At 47.5% G+C, this 24,814-nt stretch overlaps 2 protein-coding genes across 2 annotated transcripts in view; one reads left to right on the top strand and one right to left on the bottom strand.

Annotated features, from left to right (window-relative positions):
- The window catches only part of LOC126544105 (Na(+)/dicarboxylate cotransporter 3-like), a 105,331-nt gene that overhangs the window by 45,677 nt on the left and 34,840 nt on the right, over positions 1-24,814 (bottom strand). The window lies entirely within an intron of this gene.
- LOC126543039 (NADH-cytochrome b5 reductase 3-like) lies at positions 9,300-13,246 on the top strand. The gene is made up of 2 exons (XM_050190186.3): positions 9,300-9,432; positions 11,229-13,246. Exon 2 carries the CDS (start codon positions 11,381-11,383, stop codon positions 12,329-12,331), a length of 951 nt encoding a protein of 316 aa, XP_050046143.1. The 5' UTR covers positions 9,300-9,432; positions 11,229-11,380; the 3' UTR covers positions 12,332-13,246.

Here is a 24,814-nt window from a genome sequence, read left to right as displayed (position 1 = left end):
GAATTTCAAACGGCATGGTGGCCCACGCCTAGACTATCCACTTCGATACTTTGTCCTGTGATGCATGCCATTCTTCGGAACGCCAAGAACACATGACGTGGCTTGTTGCCACCAGCTTAACACGCAAAATAACTTATGGTTTGAATGTGATTTCCTGACCAGATTGAGAGCGGCGCATCGTCGTCGTCGTCATGCTATGCAAGAGCTCGTTCTATCCATGGTTACCATCTTGCGATGGCAATGGCGATGACGCTGGCTAGGCTCTCTGACGCCACGAACGCGATGTAGGCTTTTGGTAATTAAAAAAATAATCTGGGCGTTGACGTGCCAAAATCGAAATACTGTTATGAGGCACGGCGTAGTGCAGGACTCGGGGAATAATTTCGACTACATGGTGTTTTGTAACCTACACCCAATGCACGGCACATGGGCGTTCTTGCATTTCGCCCCCATCGAATTGTGGCCGGCGTGGCCGAGATTTGATCTCGTGCCCTCGGAATAGCAGCGCAACGCCAGATGGTTTCGCTTTCGTATCAAACTGGCACCACCGAAGAAATTTTCGGACGGATATTCTTGGGAGGAAATTCGCGCGTTAGAATCAGGTAAATACTGCAATAATTAATTGTGGGCTACCGTTCTCACTTCAAAATTTTCCTGGGGAAGCTTGAAAACAGCCATTTTCAACAGGCGACGACGTGTGTGAATTATGACCAGCCAAGCTCGAATTATCCGGCGAAGGATAATTTTTGGATCGATACAACGAAAGTTCGGTGTTATAGCAATGTGTGGGCGAAGGCCGGCACCTTCGATTAGGATGTCCAAAAAGTGTGACAGATTGGGGCAGTCGACATACCATAATGCTCCTATAGGCCGCGTATGCAACGCGAAGCAGTAACAACGGGAGGACATCCGACAAAGACGACCCTCGTCCCTCTCTGGTGCAATGTTTCGCGAAAAAGAAAGCTTACAGACTACAGGGTCGGTATTTGCCGTGCCCCTATATGTACTTGAATGTTGTATGAACACATCGTAATTGAGATCGTACACGCCATCACTGTATGCGCGCACGCGAGCACGCGAATACGAGCTCCCTCCATTTGCCTTTTGACTTTTGGCGATGCCGTCATTCTGATAAACCTGCGGGAATCAAGGCGTAGCCTTCAAGCTATTTCCCGAACAAAAAAAAAAGAACAAGAAAATGGACGGCGGAATATGCGAAAACGTGTATAGGCTAGCGAGTTTAGATGTGTTTGCTGTGTCTTAACTGTTCCTCCAATTTGCAGCCTCGCGTTAATTCCTTTATTGTCCGAGGAGGCACAAGCAATACACTTGAGCGCCCTAATACCTGTTGCCATTATTGTGTTCTTCACTATTATAGCCATGCATGTGGTCGTATTGCATGCAAAACGCTAGTGTTGTTATCCTGGCAGATATGGATAATCATACTGCCGACTAATCATAACCATGGTGATAATATCAAAAACAATAACGACCAGTCCCAATCGAGCATGGCTGAACATTTATACTGTGTGAACATTTATAGCGTGCGAAATTTTGTGCGCGAACTTTATGTGTATGTGTATAACAGTATGTATTAGAGAGCAAACGCACGTAGCTGGCATTACATAGCGGATGACTATACAGGAGGTCGTACTGGAGCTGGATAGGTCACGTAACACGCAGGACATATTTAGCCGACGGTCTTATAGCAGAATGGGCACCGAGCGAAGGGAAATGCAACCAAGGATGGTAGGGAAATCAGTACTGAGACGAGGTTAAGAAATTCGCAGTCTCAGCACGGTGACGTTCGTCCTGCAGAGGACTTGTTTGTCTAAAGCAGGATGATAATTACTACGCTACACTGTCATATCAGCAAGTCCGAATCCGTACTTTTGGAGCACACCACGAGGCAAAATGTACGCGCACGTTTAACACAATTAAGATCTCGAATTTTGCCGGCTCGAATATGTGCACTGCTAAAAATGCTGAGAACGAGTAATTCCGCGAAATGATCGTGCTGCAATGTTCCCGTAGCGTATGCCAAAAACACACACACACAAAAACAAATTCGAGGTCTATGTCCGTGTCATGAGGGAACAATGCGTCTTTCTCTTTTTTTTTTTCGGGACTGTACAAGACCTTGCAAACACCGCTAACACTCTCAGAAAAAAAATTTTTTTTTTTTTTTAATGTCTTCCGCGATGTGACGGCGTTCCGCGATGACAATACGCTTCTTTTGCAAAGCGTGTGGCCCGCCGTGGTTTATTGCGCTAATATAATTCCGTGCAAGTCGAAAAAAATGTCCTCATTTACCTCCGATGCGGCGAACGTATCCATCGTGCTTGTGGTTTATTGTTTTTTACGAAGTATGTTCAGAAAACATCGCAGGGCCGGGCCACTGAACCTCAAGCACTCTTGTCGTCACAAAACAAGGACAATCTGACTACAGCTATGACCCTAGTCACGATAACGAAGACCGTGGCACGACAGTGGCAACGACAGAAATTACATAGAGCACAACGACAAAGAGCGTACGGCAACGCGGGCGACGGCACGACGACCAGTCAGATGACAAAGTCGCGTGATTAAATATCCAGGTAAAAATGTTTTTTTTTTGCCTGGTATTAGAAGTACAGACATCATGATGATGGTAAGCATGATATTACTACGTGCAAGAAAGGTCGCTATAGATCTAGGAAGATATTCAGCTGTTAACATATCGCTCGCCAGTTAAATACTAAGTGGCAAGGGATAAATAAACTCACAGAACAAAGTAAAAAAAAAGCGAGTCGGCGCAATGAACTTTATTATTTCTGTTTTCTAACTTTTCTTCCTTGATTCTGAATTTAAAGCTTCAGAAGGTGGGCACACGTGAAAATTACAGTGTAGGTAAATAATTAAGTACGGGTGTAGCTATATACGCAGCCAAACGGTGTGAAATGCGCTGACCGCCTACGTACACATACCGTGTGTACCAGCAAACGTTAGCTAAGCTGTTCAACGAAAAAGGAAATTAAAAAAAAAAAAAATACGCGGTGCACCATACGATGATCAGACCGACGGTATTCGGTCGTCAGAGGCCCGACGACACAGCAGCGCAGGAATTAAAATGGTAATAAACGGCTCCGAATTACATAAACCTTAAACGATTCCAAAACCGCATTTACCTTTTTATATGCGCGACTGTAGGAAGTGTCGGTGCTTTTAAGTATCACCGGCTGCTCCCTTCAGAACATAACATTAATAAGCAATAATCTCTACAAATGTAGTAAACTCATAAACTAAGAATAAATGGAAGCATCTTTGTTGTCGTTTTTTGTTTGTTTTTGTTTTCATCGGCTTTATTTCGCGTCCTTAATCTCAAATTAAGTTTCAACCCCTCTTGAAAACCATTAATATAAGAATAAGAATGAGAAGAATATGAGAATAATCAAAACAATCATTTTTTTTTTCTATTTGTCAGTTTGGAGGAGAAGATGGAAGGAAAGCCCAAGCATTCGGTAAGTTTGGTAATGGACGCGGATCCTGGACTTGAGTAAAAACGCATACTGCGAGACACCAGACGGCGAAAAATATATATATAATGTCTCATGGTTACGATGCTCCGTAATGCGAAATTTGAGCGCAGCTGTTATACGTGCTTTCATTACGCGATATATGGAGGCAAGAATATCACCCCACCGACTGGCAGTGGGCTAGTGCCGTCAGCGCCTTCGCAGAGGTAGGGGCAGTACGGGAATGCTGGCCTGGTGGACGGCATCGGAGCCAGCTGCGGAAGTGGCACGAGCGCGTTCGCGCGTTTATGCCGAGGGACGCCTACGCTCAACCCAGGAACGGGCGCCTAATAGCTGCGCTCTAAAAAAGTGCGCCGATTGTGAGCGCAATACGCCCATCTTTACATTCTAAAAAAAAGCCACACAACAATAATCGTCATCTGCCTTGCTTGCGTTTCCTTTCTTCAAAACGCTGCGCTCGTTACTTTCCTTTCGAGAATGCTTTGTCACGCTGATAACGCGCATGCCGTTCGTGACTTGGAAGCACCGGGCTCGCAGCGTTAAAGAAAGGAAAAGCGCGAAAGACAGATGACCATTATAGTGTGGCAAATATGCACCGCGTGCAACTGTATTTAGAATGTAGTACCTCTTAAATGTAAACCAATTGTTAAAGCTATATATCGACTATACTAAAAATTTCGACGCACACCTCCGCCTATTGCGAACTTTTCCTATGGTCTAATACACTGATGAAGTACGTGTTAGAGCAAGAAAGGCATGAACGGAGCGCAGGAATGTTGTTTACGACAAAACTTAGCGCAACCAAAATATTTTCCGCGGCGCAGTTCGGCAAAGGCTCTCACGTTTCTCATCGAGTGTGGGCCTCCGTACGCAGCAGCCACTCGGCCCACTAACTTCTTACCTCATGTGAGCTCATGTTGATACATCGACCAATCGATGAATCACCGATTTGACGAAACACAAGCGCGTGTACTTCCTCGTGTGGAAATCAAATAAGCAAGCTCGCGGTCACTAAATCGTCGTTGTTTTTTTCTGACTTGCTTTTCTTTTTCTTTCATTGGAAGTCGTGTCGTCAGCTTGAAGTTGCCTGGTGATTAACAAATGCAAATACATAGCAGACTTTCATGTGAAACAGCTACACGACCTAGGGGCTGCAACTGCACTCATTTTATTCCACCGAGTACGTTTATTGCATTGTTGTTATCTTTTAAAACACCCCGTCCTCCAGATTCCCACGAGGCTAAGTGCTGAACGGAATATGCATTTTACTTGCGATTACAAGTTACACTTTCTTTTTGACTGATTCATGAAGCCTCTTGCCTGAAGCTCCATATGTGTCGCCTGTGTGATCACGCAAAAAAAGAAAACGAGAAAGTTGTAAAACATGCAGAGGTGGGCACCTAACTCTCGGAGGCAACAGTCGTCATTCGTTGAGTGCACGCTAGGTGTCAGCTCAAAGCCGCGCCGCCGCAAACACATATGATTCGCCAAGGCGCGAATACTGTCTGCATATTGAAAATTCAAGTTCGTCGACGCGCATCTCAGGAAGCGATCGACCAGAAAGAGCATGTGCGTCAGCTGTACCGTGAGCAAAAATAGACATGCACTTACAATCGCAAGTCATTCACTAGCTGTTTTATGCGACCAGGCAACGGACGTTTTCCCCTCCACAACCACAAATTCGGGCACACTCGCCTCCTCGGCCTGTTCCAATTAGTGTTAACGTTCAGTTCACGCTTATTGCACACAGTATAAAACTGACTGAAAAACGTCTTCGTTAACGCATGATTTCCGATGATATCAGCGTAACTTCTTTAAAAGTAGGCTCTGGTATTCGAGCCCCTTTTCACGTTGCCGTTTCATTGCTGTAAGTTACCATTATTCCCGGACTTTTATCACAGCGCACAGTCAGTCGCACAGAATGCATTTTGCCACCACCCCGTATATACACTCTTATGGGTCTTTCATTAAACCTAACCCGTCCTTGCGCCCGTACTGCCACTTTTGCATAGTCCATTTCTTCAAACAGCCAGGGACTGGTACAACTTTACATACGATACCGCGGCCAATGGTTCAGCTGCCATCACGGAAGAAGTTGCCTTGCATCACGCATAGTAAGAGAGTGAACAGCAATTATTGATTCTTTTTTTCTTTCTTTAAGTGAACCACCCCTTATGCAATACCTGCTAGAGGGGTCTTTAAGGCGCGAGACGTGCGATTCTGCTTTGGTTGCTTCCTTTTCGCGGCGGCTACGTGATAACGTCAGCGCTTATTTATGCGATAACGTCAGGTCGATGTTGGCGTCCAGTAACCCGAAGCGGCATGCTGACATAGCCACTAAAAGAACGGCGCCGCTTGTTTATACTCATTGTGGCGCGTTGCTATAAAATTGCGAATAATAAGGTTAAGTTAGGGACGTGATGGAAAATTCTTCTCTTTTTCCACGTGAGACATCTTCTTACAACACAAAAGCGGGCTATTTTGTTTCATTGCGATAGAAATCATATGCACACTCCAAGTGCATTTCTGCCGTCGCCGTGGGCGTCGCCGAGAAGTTCCGCATAAAGTCCAAGGGCGTTGAAATAGTCGCCGCGCGCCATGCGCTGTCTGTGCGAGCGAAAGCTTGCGAGGGTGAGCCTGCGAACGCGGCTCAATCTCGCGCACGCAAACGAGGAAAACGGAGAGGAAGCGCGCCGTCTTCCGTCACGGGCAAGGCTCCGGGGGAACAGTGGGGAGGAGGGGGAGGGGGTCGACTCAAGGCGGCCCGGGCGGCCGCGTGAGCCTGCCCGGGCCGCTGTGCTTTGAAAACCATCTTCGACGGGGACAAAGTCCGCCCGTGCGCTGTGTTTTCGAGGCTTAGTTCGCGTTGATGCGAGACGCAGCACGAAGGTCGATTCGCTCGCTGCTGCTGCCGCGCTTCCTCACTCCAGCGTTTTGACAGCGAGTTTCCGCGCTCATCGAGTGAAATGCGTTCATGTTTGCTTGTGCGCGCCTGGCACCGTGCTTTTTAATTTATTTAGTACGCCTATGTTTACAAATTTATATAGCTGATAAAACTGCTATACTTAGTTCGTACAGCTGTCTACTAAGTTGCTGACGCTATCGATGCCTCGGCTTTCAGGCGAAACTGCGGCTTTTTTTAATGATACCTATTCGCTGTCGCCGTCACCGCGCCTTGTCGGGTCTGTTTTACGTCACGAGATAATCGTGTTCTTTGCAATGGCAAGGTGCATGTCGTGCACAGACGCGACGTGAAACGCATTACGGCAGAATAAAAACGTGTTCATCGCACAACGTGACACGAACGCGCGGCCCCAAGACGACGCGAAACCTGAATTTCGTCGCAAATGCGTTCAATGCAGTCGTTACTTTCAGGAAAGTGTTCAGTGCCTAACTTGATGTCCTAATCTATGCTGAAGGACAAAAATGCTCTCCTTAAGCATGCGTTGAAGTAATTTCAACGGAATTTATTATATTGTAAGGAAGAAATCATATTATAGATTTTCGTGACCGTCGAGCTCGGAATCGTTTGATTCAAGTCTTGCGTGCAGCTATACTCCGTTTCAGAAATCAGGTGCAACGCTGTGGAAGCTGCGCAAAGAGTTCGGCGACGAAAATGCATCGATCCGCGCGTTCCGTCCATGCTTCGCAGCGCACCAACGGCGTTTGCTCGCGCGATCGTGCACGCAAGGCTGCCGCGACGGGCTGCCAACAAAAAAAAGACCCGAGAAGAAACGCAACGAAAGACAAACTGGTCTAAAACAACGCATTAGGCAACCGTATGCCACAGTTTGTTTCTAGGTATTCAAACTTTTTTTCATTCGACACTGAGCCTACATAAAGAACAGTTTCGCACAATTGCGATCGAGAACATCGACTAATTTCTCTAAGTGCGGATTACGCGCTGCAAGAAGTCCCTCTGGCCTCTACAGCGTAGCACGATGTCTGAAACTGATTATAATTGAGCGCGTCTCGTATGGTCACTCGGTGCTATACTGGTCGTCGTCGTCATCATCATCATCATCATCATCATACTGGCTACACCCAGTGCAGGGAAAAGTCATAGGGTTCTTTAGTTTAACGTTAGCACAATTTTTATGAACCACCTAGGGCATATACAACAAATCTATCCATGGAGCTAGATCACTCGAAGAGGCGGACGTTACTTACACCGGAAATGAAAACGCATAATTTATATATTACCGAAATTTCACGAATAAACTTTTAGCTAAATACGTTGGCGAGCATATTGCAATATACGCATTGAAGCCAGCGATATCAAAAAGTAGATCCACTTGGAATGTATATTAAAACTACTACCAGTTTTGCGATGAGCGTTCTCAAACTTCAGGTAAAAATGCGCTGTTCTTCCATTCACTTTCTTTAACAAAGTGTCCTTCTGTACACTGAAGTCAAAAAATTATTTGTAGATCAACGCATCTCGTTGGAAACGTTATGAACGCATTTCTTTAGGAACGCAGTCAAATCCCCTCGCTCCGAGTAGATTTGACTTTCAACAATTCATAAATTACAATATGTGCCATAAGGCAATTAGCTAGAAAATTATTTAGCAAAATTTGTTGATATTCAAATATGCATTCTGATTTATTGTTCAAAGAGTAATCTAGCTCCAACAGTATAATTGCGCTACGTACCACGGATGTTATGAAAAATTCTGTTAATCAAAAAGAGAAATAAAAAATTTATGCTCCATGTAGTGAAAGAGAAGCCGCGCCGGCAGAGCTGCTATAGTCTCCGTCGATCATTTTTTAGGGTACCTTCTAGTATGGCGTAACGACCTGTATGAGAAATCACGTGGTTTTCTTTTTGAAAGATGGGCGTGACGTCGTGCTACTTTTGTTTAATGCAATCAGCTTTCTTCATCTAATTCAGCCACTTGGTGTCTATCTATCTGCTTGACATCTTTACGCTGCTTTTCGATTTAAAAAGAAAGCCCTTTAAAATTTATACGGCGTTGGACGCATCAGAGCCCGCGTCGAACGGGCTCTTGAGGCCATTTCTTTCTGTATTTTATCGATTTCCGTTGTCTCCTTTTTCATCTTCTCCACCAAATGCTTACGATTCGCCTGTCCCGGTGGTGACGACGATGATAATTATTATCACATGAGCATGCAGTTTAAATGCTGGTGGTGGCACATGCTCGTCCACGGTAGTTCTTTTTTTTTTAATATATTGTTACGGGAATGTTGGGAATACAGACTGACTGTATTTACAATATGTATATAACAGATTCAATGTAGTTAGGAAGGCTGACCAGCAAGAACACGCAGCAGCCAGCGTCTCGCGATCTTCTCCTTCATTTCTCTTCTTTTATCCTTCCGTAACAATACTTCTGGTGCATGTTAGTCGTTAAATATTTGATACACAAAGCTAAATTATTACAAACAGAAGGTTTGTTTCATTACCATGTTTAAATTTCCCTGCGCCACCAATCTTTCAAAGGAGAACACAGATTTCTAACGCAGGAACAGAAAACGCGTACCAGTTTAAGACGACAACACGGGCGCGATATGTCTTTCACGCGACTTTTACTACTACAGTGTCTCTACCCTAGATTAAATTACTGCTTCCCTTGTGCTGTCATTAACATTGAAGGCAGGAGGCTAACCTTAGCAATAGTTTCCCTGCACGATGCTCCATTGGGAGCGCATGCGGGGAACCATACCCAGCAATCGAGCGCAGCGCCATCTGCGGTGGAACCAACGAGTATCGGTCAGCTGGATGTCTTTCGCGTGCGGTCAAGTGCATCACTCGCGGGCTTTGCGTAACACCGTGGCACTCTGCATACGCAACGGCGGCGCACTTGTTCTTAAGCGGTCCTCTGCGAACAAAACGATCACGCGTCCTACAGCAGCCCGCGGGGGACAATGGATCCGCTATTATGTCACACTGAAGCGTAAGTGCACCGCAAGGCGATACGTGATTCGTAGCGTCTGGCTTCCAAAACACGTTCTGTTTTTGGAACGCGCGAACTGCGTAAGAACGACAAAGGGCCATTGTGCACTGCTGCACGAAAACATGCAGTTGCCTTTTACAGCGCAAGTACGGCACAACCCTTTGTGTCTATATATATATATATATATATATATATATATATATATATATATATATATATATAGCAGCGCCACTATTTATGCACTTCTACACGAACTTGTAATGCTCAAGACTTTTGTTTTTGTCGTAGTTTCGTAGACTAATTGAAGAAAAACACGACGAAATAAAACAGACTTGTTTTTCTCGAATTTACGCGGACAGGGTACGCGAATTTCGTATATACTTGTTATCAGTGAGGGCGCTCTCCAGGAGATCAGTTACGATTCTTTCTATTTATTTATTTTTTTCAATTTTACCAGCCAAACTGAGAAGTTGACCTCCTCCCATTCAATACGCACAATATGCTATGCTAGCAGGAAATGCCTAAAGCTTGGTTGAGACATTCGATAATTAGGAATAGTTATTAGAGTCCAGTTCATTAACCAATCATGCTGCCAATACCGTTACTAAGCTCGTTAATAATAAGTATGGGCCGGGCAACTTGTGAGCGCAATGCATCTCCGGAGCAGAAATAGTTGGGCAAGCTTCTTTTCTTTAATGAATAAAGTGTGACCTAACAGCTTTGTTTCATCAGTACTCAATAAGTGATAACTGTCATGCGGTTACGTTTAACCCTTCATTTGAGGCAGAAATCGTTGGTGCAGGAATGGCAGATACGTGTACCCGCGTGACATGCTTATGGGCAATTTTAATTGTTGCTGCACGTGGGACACGTTCTGCTCAAAACGTGGCAGCGCTTGTCCACTCATAGCCCACCGCTACACCATCTTTCACAAGTTGTGGGGTCGTTCGGCAATTTTCTTTTTCTTAAATACGACCGAGCCCACAACGTCGTCTAAGGAAGGCACCTTATCATGTCGAGGAAAAAAGAAAGCATTAATGCGGAGCTGTTCTGCTATAAACACTAAGAAATCCCTGACAACTTCGTTACTATTCAGGCCGTCATAGCAGCGTGAACTTTAATTGAATGCCTATATGTGTGTGAAAAGGCAATTCCTTTTATCTCATCCCCTTCTTTCTCTTTTTTATCTCTCTCTCTAATGTTCAAGTGGGTGGGCGTGGGGTCCGTTTTAGGAGACAATCACAAGCCTACTTCTGTTTGTCTTTGTGGTGTTGTATATATACACTTAGATGACTCATAATATTAATACAATTATAATACAGGAAGAAGAAGACGACCACGAAGAAAAATACGCTGCACTTCGGGGCTGCTGCTGTCTAAGTTTTTCTCGCACCCCTTGCCTTAAACCTGTAACCACCGGCTTCTTGTCCGATCCCTCATAATGGGTAAGCGCCACAAGTGAGGAACAGGCAAGCAAGCAAGAAAGCTGTCGCTGTTTTGTGCTCCCGCCGCCCCACCCGTTTAACCACCGGCTTCTTGGCCAATCCCCCGTTGTGGGTGCGCGCCATAATGCAGGAAGCAAGCAAGCACGCAAGGCTGTCGCTGACCGCGACACGAGTGCTCGAGATCATTCTAGTACTGCCAAATTTGCCATTTGTACATAATTATTATCCTTTCATTCATTCAGTCTCACTCAAGTTGGTGTTGTTTCCTGATTATTATTCTCTCTGTTACTTTTCTTTCTATCCCCCACGGCCTTTATACCCGCTGGCTCCTTGGCCAATCGCCACGCGTAGTGGGTAAGCGCCACGAAACGAGGAGCCAGCGAGCGAGCAAGGAGCGCTCGCGCTTGGCCGGTACCGCTTGGGTCATCGTTACTGCTGCGCTGCCCTCATTGAGTAGCTTCGCGACATTCGGAAGGAGTTACGGCATCCGTCGTAGCGGAGACATGGCCGCGATGCCCGCCTCCTGGCTCCCGTGGGGCCGACGACGGCTGCTCCTGGTCGTAGCCGGCGCCGCGACCGCAGCCGGAGCGCTGGCCGCTCTGGTGGTGCTGGCCCGACGGCTGCGCCTGCTGCTCGCCGGCGACGTGCTGCTCGCGGACCAGGGCGCCTACTACACGGTCGCGCTGCAGGACCGGATGCCGCTGACGCACAACGTGCGCCTGCTGCGGTTCTCGCTGCCCGACCCGTCGCAGCGGCTCGGCCTCCGCCCCTGCGAGCACGTGTACCTGCACGCGCACCTGGGCGGCCGCGTGGTCGTGCGCCCTTACACGCCGGTCAGCCTCTGCGACCAGCGCGGCACCTTCGACCTGATCGTCAAGGTGTACGCGGGCGACGACTCGGCGGCAGTTCCCGGCGGCGGAGTCATGTCGCAGTACCTGGACCAGCTCGCGCCCGGAGACGAGATACAGGTGCAGGGACCCAAGGGCCGGTTCGTGTACGAAGGGCGCGGCCGTTTCGCGCTGGTGCGCGACCCCTACCGCCGGCTGCCGCCGGCGGCCCGGCTGGGACTGATCGCGGCCGGGTCGGGCATCACCCCGATGCTGCAGCTGCTCCGGCACATGTTCGCCGAGCCGCTGGATCGCACCGACGTCGTCATGGTGGACGTCAACTCCACGCAGGACGACATCATCGCCCGCGAAGAGCTCGAAGGGTACGCGCAGCTCTTCAGCCGCAACTTCAGCATCTGGCACGTGCTGAGCAAGCTGCCGGCGACCGGCGCGCCGGCCAACTTCCTCCAGGGCCGACTGACCACGGAGATACTGGCCGCGCGCCTGCCGCCTCCGGGCGCCGACACGATGGTGCTGTGCTGCGGGCCTCCGCGTCTCATCAGCGAGGTGTGCAAGCCGGCGCTGAGGGACATCGGCCACTCGGCCGAGCAGGTGCTCATCTTTTGAACTGGTTGCCGGCTGCAGTGTGGAAACACACCGCGCGAACTCGAACGCGCTAAGGTCTGACGTGAAAGAGATACGTGACAAGGAACGAGCCTTGCGTTGTGGATCGGATGGTGTGCGCGCCTGTTAGCCGACAGCTCGAGCCGCTTTGATGTAGAACTCAATGCCCTTATAAGGCAGTAAAAGAATCCATCGCACTGAGAAGAAAGGTAAAAGCGATAAGGTCACACTTGTATTTACTTAATGTAGGCTCTGGGTGGAGAGCACTCGTCTAGGGGACAGTGACAACCCCCGAAGAGCTTCTCTTTTTTTTCTTCTACGATAAACGTCAGACTTCCCGATATATGCGTGCGCCGGTGCCCGATACTCGCTTCAGGATAGAAAAAAAAAAACACATCGGTAATGGAGAGTATTTCATAAATGCTGCATCAAGTGAATATTCTCCACCATGTCGTTAAGTCTTGAAGCCCGTTTTCAAACTACGATTAGTACTGCGGGTAGCGCAAATAACATGCAAGAAAAGCAAGAACTAGACGGCATGAGCGCAAGCTCAATTGGCAGTCAGCTTTTACTTGCTTGCATGGATATCGGCGAGGTTGCTTGCAAAGATTTTTTTTTTTTCACTACTAGATATACGTGTCTGTTCTTTTGACCACCGGGTGGCACTTGTAAGACATGTTTTGTCCCAGTCAAGCAAAATAACTACCTCGGCGTATACATAAACTAAGTAAATACTTACTCAAGCACCCGCCAAGATAATCTTAAGCGGAATGCAGCATTATGAAACAGAGGACTTTGGGGACCACAATAAATATGAGGGGGTGCGCGGAATCAGGCAAGGAGTAATGGTGCAAGCGCTAACGTTTTCAAATGCCATTGTGCTTAAAATTGGATACATTGTCAAGGTTAGACCGGTTCGCTTTGGGAGCCCACGGAAAGATCACAATTGAGGCAGTGCAAGTTTCGAAGTCAGAGAAGCGCGCAGAGCAAGATTATTTTTGAACTCAGGAACATGGATCAAAATAAGTGCGCGGCTGAAGTGCGCAAGTACCTGTACCTGAAAATCATGGAAGCAGAATGGAGGAAGAGGTATGTATATGTGTATATATATTTATATATATATATATTGTAACGGACACAAGCAGATAAGAGATTTGCTTTCGTTTGGTTTGGTACCTACGTATATGGCTCAAACCACTACGCGAGATCGGCCATGAACCCGGCGGCAGTAGCTAAAAAGGCCGACACAGCCAACGCCTTCTTTTAGTTTTTCTTCTCCCCACGCACCCGCAGCCCGAAGGCCCGAACCCAATTGCACCCTCTGGTAACGAATGTGTGATGTCTGTTACCGACGCAGACCGCGGCGGCAAAGGCAGGCTTCGCAGGACGTCTGCGGCGGGCCTCTCCGCCGGAGGGCTGGAGGGCACACTTTCCGCAGCATCGAAGCTGTAGCTCCCAGGAGCGCCGCGCGGAGAATCGCTCTGGTCGCAATCACGGCGGGCATAAGGAAGCCGGCCGAAAGCAGCTATCCGAGCTGCACTCCATTCAAGCCAGGACCACTGCTTGACGGCTTCGTAATTGTGTCATGCTTGGCGGCACCGCCAAGTCGTTTAGCTGCAACCAGCCGTCTTTTGTGGTCTGGCCAAGCATGACGATCACCCAAGGCATTGATAATGCGAACCCAAAGGATGGCGGCAGCGTCTTGAAAGCCGCGAAACGCCGGTATTTCCACGAAAGCCGGCTGCTGCAAGAAGTCACAGCATCTCATCTGCGCCAGGCTGTCTGTCCAGCTGCCCGAGGAACCAGGGGCGGTGTCCACGGACAGTGCGGTCATTGTGGCAGTCGCGGCAGCCGATTCTACCACCAAATAAGCATCGATGGCATACCTTGCTGGCTTGGAGGTCGAAGTAGTGCCTGGGAGGATATCCTCGCCAAGAGAAGCGTGGACGGCGTTCCCAGGCAGGACGCAACCGCTGACGGATGCGAAGGCACTCGTCATAACCTGGAGCTGCTGTGTCAGTTTGGCTATGGCTTGGACGAGGTTACCGGTACAGTTTTGCCCTAAAGCCGCCGAGGAGGCTTGGATGCTGCCCCCGTGCGCGTTGCGATGGGTACATGCGACGGAGTTAGGATGACGGGCTCCATGATCGAGGAAGCGTGGGCGGTGTACTTGGGCATGGGGGGACTTGGCACACCGAAGAACCGCAAGGACACACTTAAGGCTGGAGCACCGTAAGGCAGATTCGTTGTAGACTGCGCCATTGTAAAGGACAGAAGCAGAAAAGAGGCCGACGCTCCGAACGCCTTCTTTTACTTTCTCTTCTCCCCATTCACAAGTCACGCTCCGACATAGAGCTTTCGCCAGTTTCAAATAAATCCACTTAAGTTACCTTCCGTTGCCATCTTCATGGACTGCTGCAACACCGTAACGTAACTCTGCACCCTACTTTATGGTCCCGCACGCAGAAAACCCATTCACCTTGTTAGGTCATACGCACGAGGCGTATATGCCACGTAGAGACTTAACCTGCCGGAACTGAGCGGGCGCTAGAAATATGAAGTGCGCTGGCTTTATTTCGCCACGCGATTCCAAGCACTCCACTGGCGACTTCCTTTGAGTAAGCCAAACGCCACAGCGACGCACACGCTGAAGGCTACAACAGAACAATGAAACGTCCAAACAGACAAGAAGAACAAGGAACTCACACTGTTATTGACGGTGGTACACCGCAACAAAGCTCAAAGCCGTCTCACCGCCGCAAACAGCGTCTTTCGTGTCGCGACTGGGTTCTCTCGCTCGGCCCCTCTGATATTATTGCGCGGAGGCCATCAGTGTAGCAGAGGTCATACGCACGTTTCAAGATGAGCGACCAAAGAAGCGAGAACACACTGTCTGCGTCTCGAGAAGGCCCTCTTACTGCCTCCCCAACTCACAACCGTCAACGATTTTACGCGCACGCGAAGACCATCACAAGACCGCGAGGGCGAGGGGAGGGAGGGTGGGGTGCGAGAAGCCGAGTTGAAGGACAAGACCCCCCCCCCCACGGCGTGCGACGGGATCTCATAGACTAGAAAAGGCATCGGTGGTCGCAGTCGCCAGGTCTCCTCCTCCTCTCGCCCAGCACGGCGAGGCACACTCCTCTGTCGCAGTGCACTGCACGCACGTGGTTCGACCGCTGAAAAAAACACTGCCCCGCGCTTTTTCTTCCCGACGTGGCGCCGGCAATGCAAGAGACGTTAAAAGCGCATTACCGCTACATCACCCCACGTTCGTCGACTCTCGCGGACCGGGAACGAAAATAGTAAAAAAAAAAAGTGCTGACTCGATCGAGGAAGCATGCCGATGTGCGCACGCAAAGTCGTGTTGCGCTTCTGCAGTCTCATATGTGTATACATACATACACACACACACACATATATATATATATATATATAAATATATATATATATATATAATCGACGAGCCTGCTTCGTTGTCGTGAGAGCGCCGTGCGGTAGTGTCGGTGTTGTGCCCTTTTGCAGTCTCCAGTCACTCTTTCTTGTGACACACACACTCTTTCTCTCTTGTTGAGAGCATTACCGATGTTACAGTCTTCCTTGTTTCCGTGTTTTAGACTGTTTCTGCACAAAGCCCCTGAAATGCTAGAATTTGAGACGAAGTATATATATATATATATATATATATATATATATATATATATATATATATATATATATATATATATATAATCGACGCCGCGCCTGCTTCGTCGTCGTGAGAGCGCCGTGCGGTAGACAATGCTCGGCGTGCTACAGAGCAGGAGGCAAGGCGCGCGAGGCGTCATTGTTGATCTCGCGAAGCCACCTTGGAAAAAAAGAAAGAAAAAAAAAGAGAACCTGCTGACGCATTCGCGCTGCCGGACGCGACTACCAAGGGAATCGCAGTCGAAGCGAAAAGTGCGCGCGGAGAGCTATGTTGTTCTGTCGCGGCCGCTACCTTCGTTTGCTTTCTTTTTTTCTTTTCTTCCGTCGGTAATGTGTCACGCTGCGGTTAGAGTGACCTAGAATTCTACACTGTACTACGGCGTTCGGGAACGCACGTATGTGGCGAAACGTAAACACCTTACAGTACAGCTTCTATTGACGAACGGGTAAAAAGCACGTATCTTAATTGTCTGGATCAAATAGAGGTCGGCCGACCTGTATATATATATAATGGAATACATGTATTATACTTTGTATTATACTGTACCGTTTATATCATATTACACTACACTCTGTGCAATATGCACTGCGTATATTGCGAAAAAAAGATGACACGATGATTGAGGGTGTTTGATTTTTTTTTTTTTTTTGCAATATTTGCATTCTCTTCTGCGCTATAGCAGCCTTAACACGATCATAGAATGCGCATCGTCTGACCCCCTCCCTACAATACCACTCTCCCTCCGCATTGCTCAAAAGGGAACGACAGCATTTCTGTGTGCGATGAAATGAGCCAGCATGTAACGCATCGTTAGCTAACAAACTTTTGATTGGAACTTGTAATGACGCAAAGAGAAATCAGGGGAGCGCAATCGCGTCAATTGAATTGCCTGAAGGCGAGCGAACCTTACAATGTCTTTTCATTCGCGAACAGTCCTTGTCATCGTGCTCGGTAACTGTTCGTATCGGTAAGACTAGATCTAGAAAACTCGCGTTCACCATCGAGTTCTTTGCGACGAACCTCTCCGGAATCTGTTTTCTTTTTTTTTTTTTTTCAGGGAAGTAAAAACGATTTGATCGGATTTGATCCCTACAGCTACGTAAGGCTGGGCGCCAAACGTTTTCATCACTTCACTTGCAAAAATTTTACCAAATATGAACATGAACTGGAAATAACACATTTCCCCTCTCGCCCCCTTCTTTTCCCTTTCCTGTTCCTGATTTCTGGCACACAAATTCTGTGTGTCCTCTCCTTCAGCAGCTGACTTTACCTGCAATACAGGAAAATACAGGGCGAACGCCTCTCCTAGCAATGTGCAATTATCGCTCCCTTGCCTATTCTGTATGTGTGGGATCACAAACACAGCAGTGGTGACAAGAAAAACGCTGGTAATAAGAAGACGTCAGCACCTATAGGCTTTACTCGCTTGTGCCTTCAAATTTGTTAAAGGCCTTCTGTATAGAATGTTTTATTACCTTTATATACATAAATTCCTTCCAGCAAGGCCCAGTCGCTACAACAAAGGCCACAATTTCACTCAGCGTGCAGGGTGCTGCAAGAATTACCCACAATGACAGCGATATCAACTCAGCCGATAGCAAATGCAGTAGCATTGTGTCCACTCGGGAGTCACCAAAGCGCAGAGCGGCTTCTCGTATTGTGCTCACAGTAGGTGCGGCGTTCACATCTATTCAGGAGACGAAAACAACACGAAGCCTCTGTATATACTCGCATATAGCGCATAGCTTTGTGTGGACACACAAAGGGCCACAGTTTTCTCTGCAATTGCCAGCAGCACGCTAGGGGTGGATCATGGGTATATGCTGAAATATCCGTATCGCTCTGCAAGGGCATCCAGGAAGCAGCCACAATATGCCTTTTGTGTTTTACAGAAAGAGATAGAGAGAGAGTGTGTGTGCGTGTGTGTGTTTGTGTGTGTGCCATCTGCGTTCCCTTGCCCTTTGTCCATATTTACCGTGCGATGTTCTGTGATCCGCCGCTGTTGCTTAGTGGCTATGGTGTTGGGATGCTAACTACGAGGTCACGGGATCGACTCCCGGCCACGGCGGCCGCATTTCGATGGGGGCAAAATGCGAAAACACCCGTGCACTTAGATTTAGCTGCACGTTAAAGAAACCTACGTGGTCCAAACTTCTGCAGTCCCCCACTACGGCGTGCCTCATAATCAGATCGTGGTTTTGGCACGTAAAACCCCATAATTTAAGCGATGTTATGTGGCTGTATACATTGTAACGATTCATTTTTGTTGACTCAACAAGAATTGGTAAAACGCACAGGAGACAATTTACATCGTGACTACTTTGCAAATAGATATGAGAAGAAAAGAAAGAATATGTAAGGAGAGTCGAGACAAAGGTACGATCACAAAAAACGTTCGGCCCATTCATTTAAAGAAAATGACGTTTCGAATGCTGTCAATAAATTATTGTACCGATGCACAATTTCCAGCTGTTCCTGTTCGTATTCCCTTGATACTCATGCAGCATACTTAAGCAGGTACGTACCCAGGGGTTCTTTTCTTTTTCGAAAGGAGGGAGGGGGCACAACCTAAGGTAACCTTTCTACGCAAGTGAGGGGCGGGGGGGGGGGGGGGGGGGGAGGGGTACCTGGACTAGTACAAATGTACAGGATGCCCACTGTTGACCATAGAGACGCGTAAACCCGCAAAATATAAATGAAACTAGGTGTATCTCGCAGGTGTATCTGCGAAAAACAAGGAACCACATCAAATGGACTCGCGCAGGAAGAGCACTGCCAAGAACAAGTAAACAAGCGAAAGTGCAAAATAAAGATTTCTGGCAGTGTTTTTCGAATTATGGAGAAATATATATTTGCGGAGCAATCACAGTTCTTTTGGATCCCTCACTTACTGCTCCACCAAGTTCAGTGTCAAAACCGACTCGTATTCTTATATGGGAAGCTGCGTAATGATGCGTCGTCACCAGTTCCGTACAACAGCGTAGAGCGCAGGACGTTGCAACCCACATGAGCACAGCAGAGAAGTGGTACGTCAGGCGGCTCGACTGATAACTGCAGAAGCGTCGTTCAAAACACACGAAATTATCCTCCACTTCCAGCGGCGTTTTCTCTACTTTGTTGATCCATAAATGTTTTCACAAACAACGGTGAAATTTGTTAATTTTTGCTTCTTCTTCCTGCTGGCTGTTGCCCCAGCTTTCTCCCGTAGTAGATCGCCTAATTTCTCAACTCCTTGCGACCCTTGTTTCCAGTTACGAATTTTGCACGAAAAGTGCTGTACAATGAGGGAAAAACCAGACGAGGCAAAGGGTGAAATTCATATTGCTTATGGGTTTGACAACTATTGCAGGGTTTGATGATGGACGCTGCGTCGCATTATTTTATTTTCCACCTTATTTAACCCATATCACGGGTATACGCTTCCGAGGATCCGCCAGCGTCGCGGCGAGCCGTCACTCGAGGAAATAATGAAGCAGTATGAACTGTTAAACGCGACTGGCGTTTTCTCCGGCCGCAATTCGTTTCACTAGCATACAGACCAGCTGAATCCCTTTCCTCATCCCTGGATCAGTCTAAAGAAAGAAGGTTGAACTAACGAAGCAACAGCGATGCGTGTGACCATGTCAATAGGTAGTGACAACTGAACGCATCTCTAGTTAATCGTGCGGGAACCGAATCGTTGAGAAAACTGGCCTTTACGCCCCAGCTGATTGGTATAACTACCGCCATCCAACAGGAGTTAAAAAGGCAGCAAAATGTTAACCGCCGGATAGCTGTCAAGTCTCAAGATTGATTTGGCGGGTCTTAAGGAGTGTGCGAGAGGAGTGATGGCGTGGGCGGGGGGGGGGGGGGGAGGGGTGTTATGCCGCATAATTTCTAGAAAGGGGGGGGGGAGACCCCCCTCTTGGTAACGTGTCTGTACTTAAGAGCATTAATCCAACTGTGTGGCGGAAAATACGCCACCGTTGTCGCAGAGAAAGCGGGTCTTCGGCGGTACGGATTATGGTAAGAAACGAAGAATGGAAAATGAAATGCATCGGTATCGTAATGCGCTAGGTAAATAGTAAGATGGTCGTATTGGGGTAATAATCCCCCCATCTTTCTTTCTCCCCTTCTCTCCCCTTCTCCCAGCTCGCTGGTGACGTCAAAAATACCATATTTGTGGCCTGCAGAAATTATGCTAGTTGAGTAGGACTCGCTCTTGGCCCAGTTAGTACAGGTTCACCTTACAGGAATTTTCGGAAAGGGCAGGGACACTTTCGCACGTGAGACATACTAGAAGCACCTTTATAAAACAAAAATAGAGGCAAGAAAAAAGACAATGAAGCGAATTGGAGACACTACATCAGTATATATAAGCAAAATGCCTCACATTTTGGCACAGGTGAATATCAAGACAGCCGTTGGGCTTTGAAGTTATGAGTAAATAATGACATTATGCTCCGGCAGAAAACATCGAGAATGTGTTTTCAAACTAATTATCTATGCATGCATTTTTTTTTTCCTGTTTCTGTTCTTTTTGCTTCGGTTCTTTTTTTCTTTTTTGACCTTCGCATGAACGCCACTGGAAGTAGTGATCCACAAGCGATAAAATTTGTTCCTGTTAGTCATTTTGCGTATGGAGATATTCCTGCTATACATTTTAGAACTAATTTGAAGAGGACGGCACTCAGGTCATCAAACATCATCAGACCGCCGGTCCGTTCGTCGCCTTGAACGCCACGATATCTATGGTTCTTCACTAAGGACGCCAATTACTGAGACGTCTACGCGCGCGTCGACGATTCACGAGCTGCTTATCAGACAACGACGTCCTCCAGAACGCGTCCATTCTCGGCGCCGTGCACACATCGGCGCGAGCGCAGTGCCTGAAAAAGCTTAGCGCTTCCTGCGATCCGTAATTATAGGTCACAGCGGGCGCACGTGGCAACATTTCGACCATTACACACAAGCACTTGAGCGCGCGATCCGTGAACACACCGGCGACTAAGAGAAGACGCACTCGATATAGGCACCGAAAATGGGGTCCACAGTCTCTCCTTTGCATTCAAAATGCATGTAATGCGCCGGTCGATTCGCAATCTTTTTTCTGCGTGCAAACGTGCGCGGTTGCATAGCTCGCAGTGCCCCACGAGAGGGGGACGGAAAACATTCTAAAAACAACTCTCCGGCGCCGACAACAAAAGCTCGGCAAGCCCAGGAGGAGGGAATAAAGGGGGAGGGCAGGTCAGGTAAACTTTGACGTAACAAGCATCTCAGAGAGAGATCGATATCCACGAATAAACGTCTAGGAAGCCGGAAGTACGTGCGCGCGTCTCTCGGCCTTAATTTAGTTGCGCGCAGTGTTCTTTGCGCGGAATGGGAGAAAAGTTTGGCGGGGTCGAAGTATCGGCTGATAATAGACAACAGCCCGGCAAGTCCCACATTTGGACGGCCTCGACCGGCTATACATACTGTCTGGCGGCGAGCTACATATATCCTGAGATCTGAGCAGACTTCAAAAAAGAAAGAAAGAAAGAAAAGTCACCCACGTTCTCGGCCTAAATGCCCCGAGATTATAACCCTCACCTCCTCGAACATTATTTTTTTTTTTGTCTACGCAGAAAGCCTGGGTGTACTGAGAAAGTATCTCAATATCTATATAAAGCCTGGGGACTTAAGGTGGTACACATCTTCATCGATACATGGCCTGAGGTTCTAAGCGCGCTTGAGAATCTGCGAACCACCATATATAGAACGAAGAACACTAAATAAGAATTGTATTTAGGCTAGCTATTCTTGCTGCAGTAGAAAAGGGCATGTATGTTAGAAGGCAACAGTGTATAACTGAAGTGTATGCTGGCAATGCCATACTACTTAAATTCATTTTCGCACATGCGTGCTCTGCCTAGAATATTGAGCAACATTGCAAAAGCTGCATGCGAACGGTGTCGCACAATCTGCGGCCACTCCCACGGAGCCATTCTCACTTCGACCTAGCACGAATTTACTTTGCTCATCTATTTAAAGAAAATCCAGAGGAAACTGCTGGCAAACAATATACGATCTCCATATTCGATTTTAACACGCTGTCTATACGCAATACACCGTTCACAGAGAGCGGTCTGTGCGTTTAAGTCCCTTCGTGAGCTTTCTATAAGCTGCACTACAACGACTTAGAGACATTTACAGTTACTTTTGATCGGCTGACTCTTGCTAAATATATACGGATTGTTTATAAAGAAAGAAAGAAAAACTGTGCACAGAAAGGCAAAGCGATCTAAAGGTGGCTAAAAACTGTCCAATCATCAATTTACAAGGTAGTTGAGGTTTTTCATTGGCCAATGTCCCATACACCAGGTCAACCTGTCGTTCGATGGCCACTCACGACGGCTTGAAGCACAATATACCTAAACAGATCCTTACCAAAAATCATTCGCTCAGCTCAGAAAACATCTGCAAAAATCTGTCTACAAAGCTGATGGAATGTGCAAAAAGAACACTTGTATACCATTTTGCAAATCTACAGACTCTTTACGGACATTATGTTGGACTTATCGCACTGCACTTCTACTCGGCCGCTGTTTGCAAGACGCCTACTGGTTATGCATAAACCAAAAAAAGAAAGAGAGAGAATAAGTGTATAGCTAAGCAATCGAGTCTAGACTCTCGAAGACGTCTATACAGAAGGTTGCTGATTATCTAAACATATCTGTAGGGGACCGACCGATCGCAAAGCATTTTGTTACACGAGTCAATATCTCTGACGTTCGGACCGCCAACTTTCTGACACCGCGATTGTCGTTTCCACAGTGCTGCACGCTTTTAGAGCAACAAAGCGCATGCCGTCGACCGATAACAATGGTGGCAACGCGTTCTGCCTTTGTTGATTACGTCAAGCGTCTTCGGCACTATGAGTGCGTACGATCGCGTACGCGCAATGTTTACATTGCTCGAAGCCACGACAACATTGAGAAATCCATATATAGCGCGGTTTTTGTTTCCCGTCGTTAACGCGAAGCTCCTATGTATATAGAGAGACGGCGTGATTCCACGCCATTCTGGCGCTGTACTGTAGCTGCCTCGAAAGGGCAACACCTTTCGGAGCAATCGCCTCCAGCGAGCGACTGAAGAAACGTATAGGGAAAGTTGTAAAATTTCCCGATGCGTTATTTCAGCGTTCGCTAAATGTAGCATGTAAACGTTGGTGGAATACCGTCGTTTATGTACCCAATATTAGCTTTCGTTGGATTCATTTCGATTGCAAAATATTCGTTGCAGTCCTATCTTTTTAATACTTGTGAAACAGCGGGTCCATGGCCTATAATTTACCTTTTAGAACTTGGCCAGCACGTGAGACTACGAGAAAAACATCCCATCTGACGGCGGCGTTAAGCAAGTACCCCATCGGGAATCACGTCGACTACGTGCGCAGTAAATGTGCCTCTCGACTGTAGTCGCGCGGCCGTGTTCTTGTTCTTGTGTTTCGCGGACTTTCTTTCAGGCATAGCAAAAAAAAAAAAAAGAAAGATATATGTAGCACGTATAGAGCAACACAATGCTAGATTGGCAATTTTTCAGAATAGTCTACAATTTTCCCACCCGACACTTCGTTCTGAATACAGTATTTAGTGAAGTTGGTTAATGAATGATACCTAATTATGTAGTTAGGAGAAATACGAAATAAATTGTCTGACTTGCTCTAAGCGATGGCAAAACACGTTACCTTGGTTCTGTTAAGCTATAGGCGGCACTCGGACATATTTTTTTGGCTCAAGTAACGTGGGACGCCTTGTATATGCTGACTATGTGTGTACAGAACATTCAGTCGATCGACAAGGCAAAAGGGTCATCTTAACATGTATGCAACAGATAGCATCAAAACCTACCGTAAACTACAGACAGGCCCAAGACCAGATACAATATAGTGCAGTGCCACTAACTATAAGTACCGAGGAAGTTGAGCTCTATCCCCGTTAAAGAGATTTGGCGACTGGCTTTAGACAGTCAGTGGCGTTGAAAGAGATATGCTACGAATTCGATTAACTCACTTGCATTAATGATGCAATGCTCAAATAGAGTTACGACGTTGCCATATTGGGGGCAAGAAAACGATCGCGCTGAGCCCGATTCGTCATGTGCGAGCGCCCGTTGCGATGCCATATATACGGCAATATTCCCGCTCATCAGGCGTTCTATAGTCACCCATCCGCCGCACTAATAGTTCACTTATCCATAGTTAGATATGGATAAGTCAATCAGTTAATCGTGCTTTCGATGTTGTTAGTTCTCCCGATGCTATTCTTGCCGACACGCTTTTCTAACACAAACAAAGCACCAAGCAAGCGCTCCACAGAAATCATCCTGCGGGCCAAAGTCCTTTCTACCGGAAGAGGTGTACGGATTTCCCGCACGTGACGACGCCGGACGTCACGCAATCTCGACCTGGTCGTACACCTTTGCGTCGTCGGGAAAAGACGCCGTCGTTTCCGCCAGAGCTCACCGATGGGTGCACGTCGCAGGACGCGCCTGCAAGGAAGCTTTCCCGCGCGCACGCAAGCAGACGCAGGGAAGCGCGCGAAGGCACTGATGGCCGTTGTCGAAGACTGCGGCCAGTTTTGTTATGCGGGTAAACCACTACGCAGAGACAAAAACAGACGACGGCGAAATCGCGCGCGCCCAATGTCCCGGCAAGTACAATAAAAAAAAAAAACGCGCGAAATGACGGATACTAAAGGCCGCCCCACATTCAGCGTTTCTACCGGCGTTTTTTGGCGTTGCGTCTCCCGGCGTGGTCGCATGAACGGCGCCAGAGAGGGCGT

The sequence above is a fragment of the Dermacentor andersoni genome, chromosome 3, assembly GCF_023375885.2.
Source record: "Dermacentor andersoni chromosome 3, qqDerAnde1_hic_scaffold, whole genome shotgun sequence".
Classification (NCBI taxonomy): Eukaryota; Metazoa; Arthropoda; class Arachnida; order Ixodida; family Ixodidae; genus Dermacentor; species Dermacentor andersoni.
The sequence above is the reverse complement of the archived record's forward strand: the minus strand, read 5'-3'. Positions and strand labels throughout refer to the sequence as shown.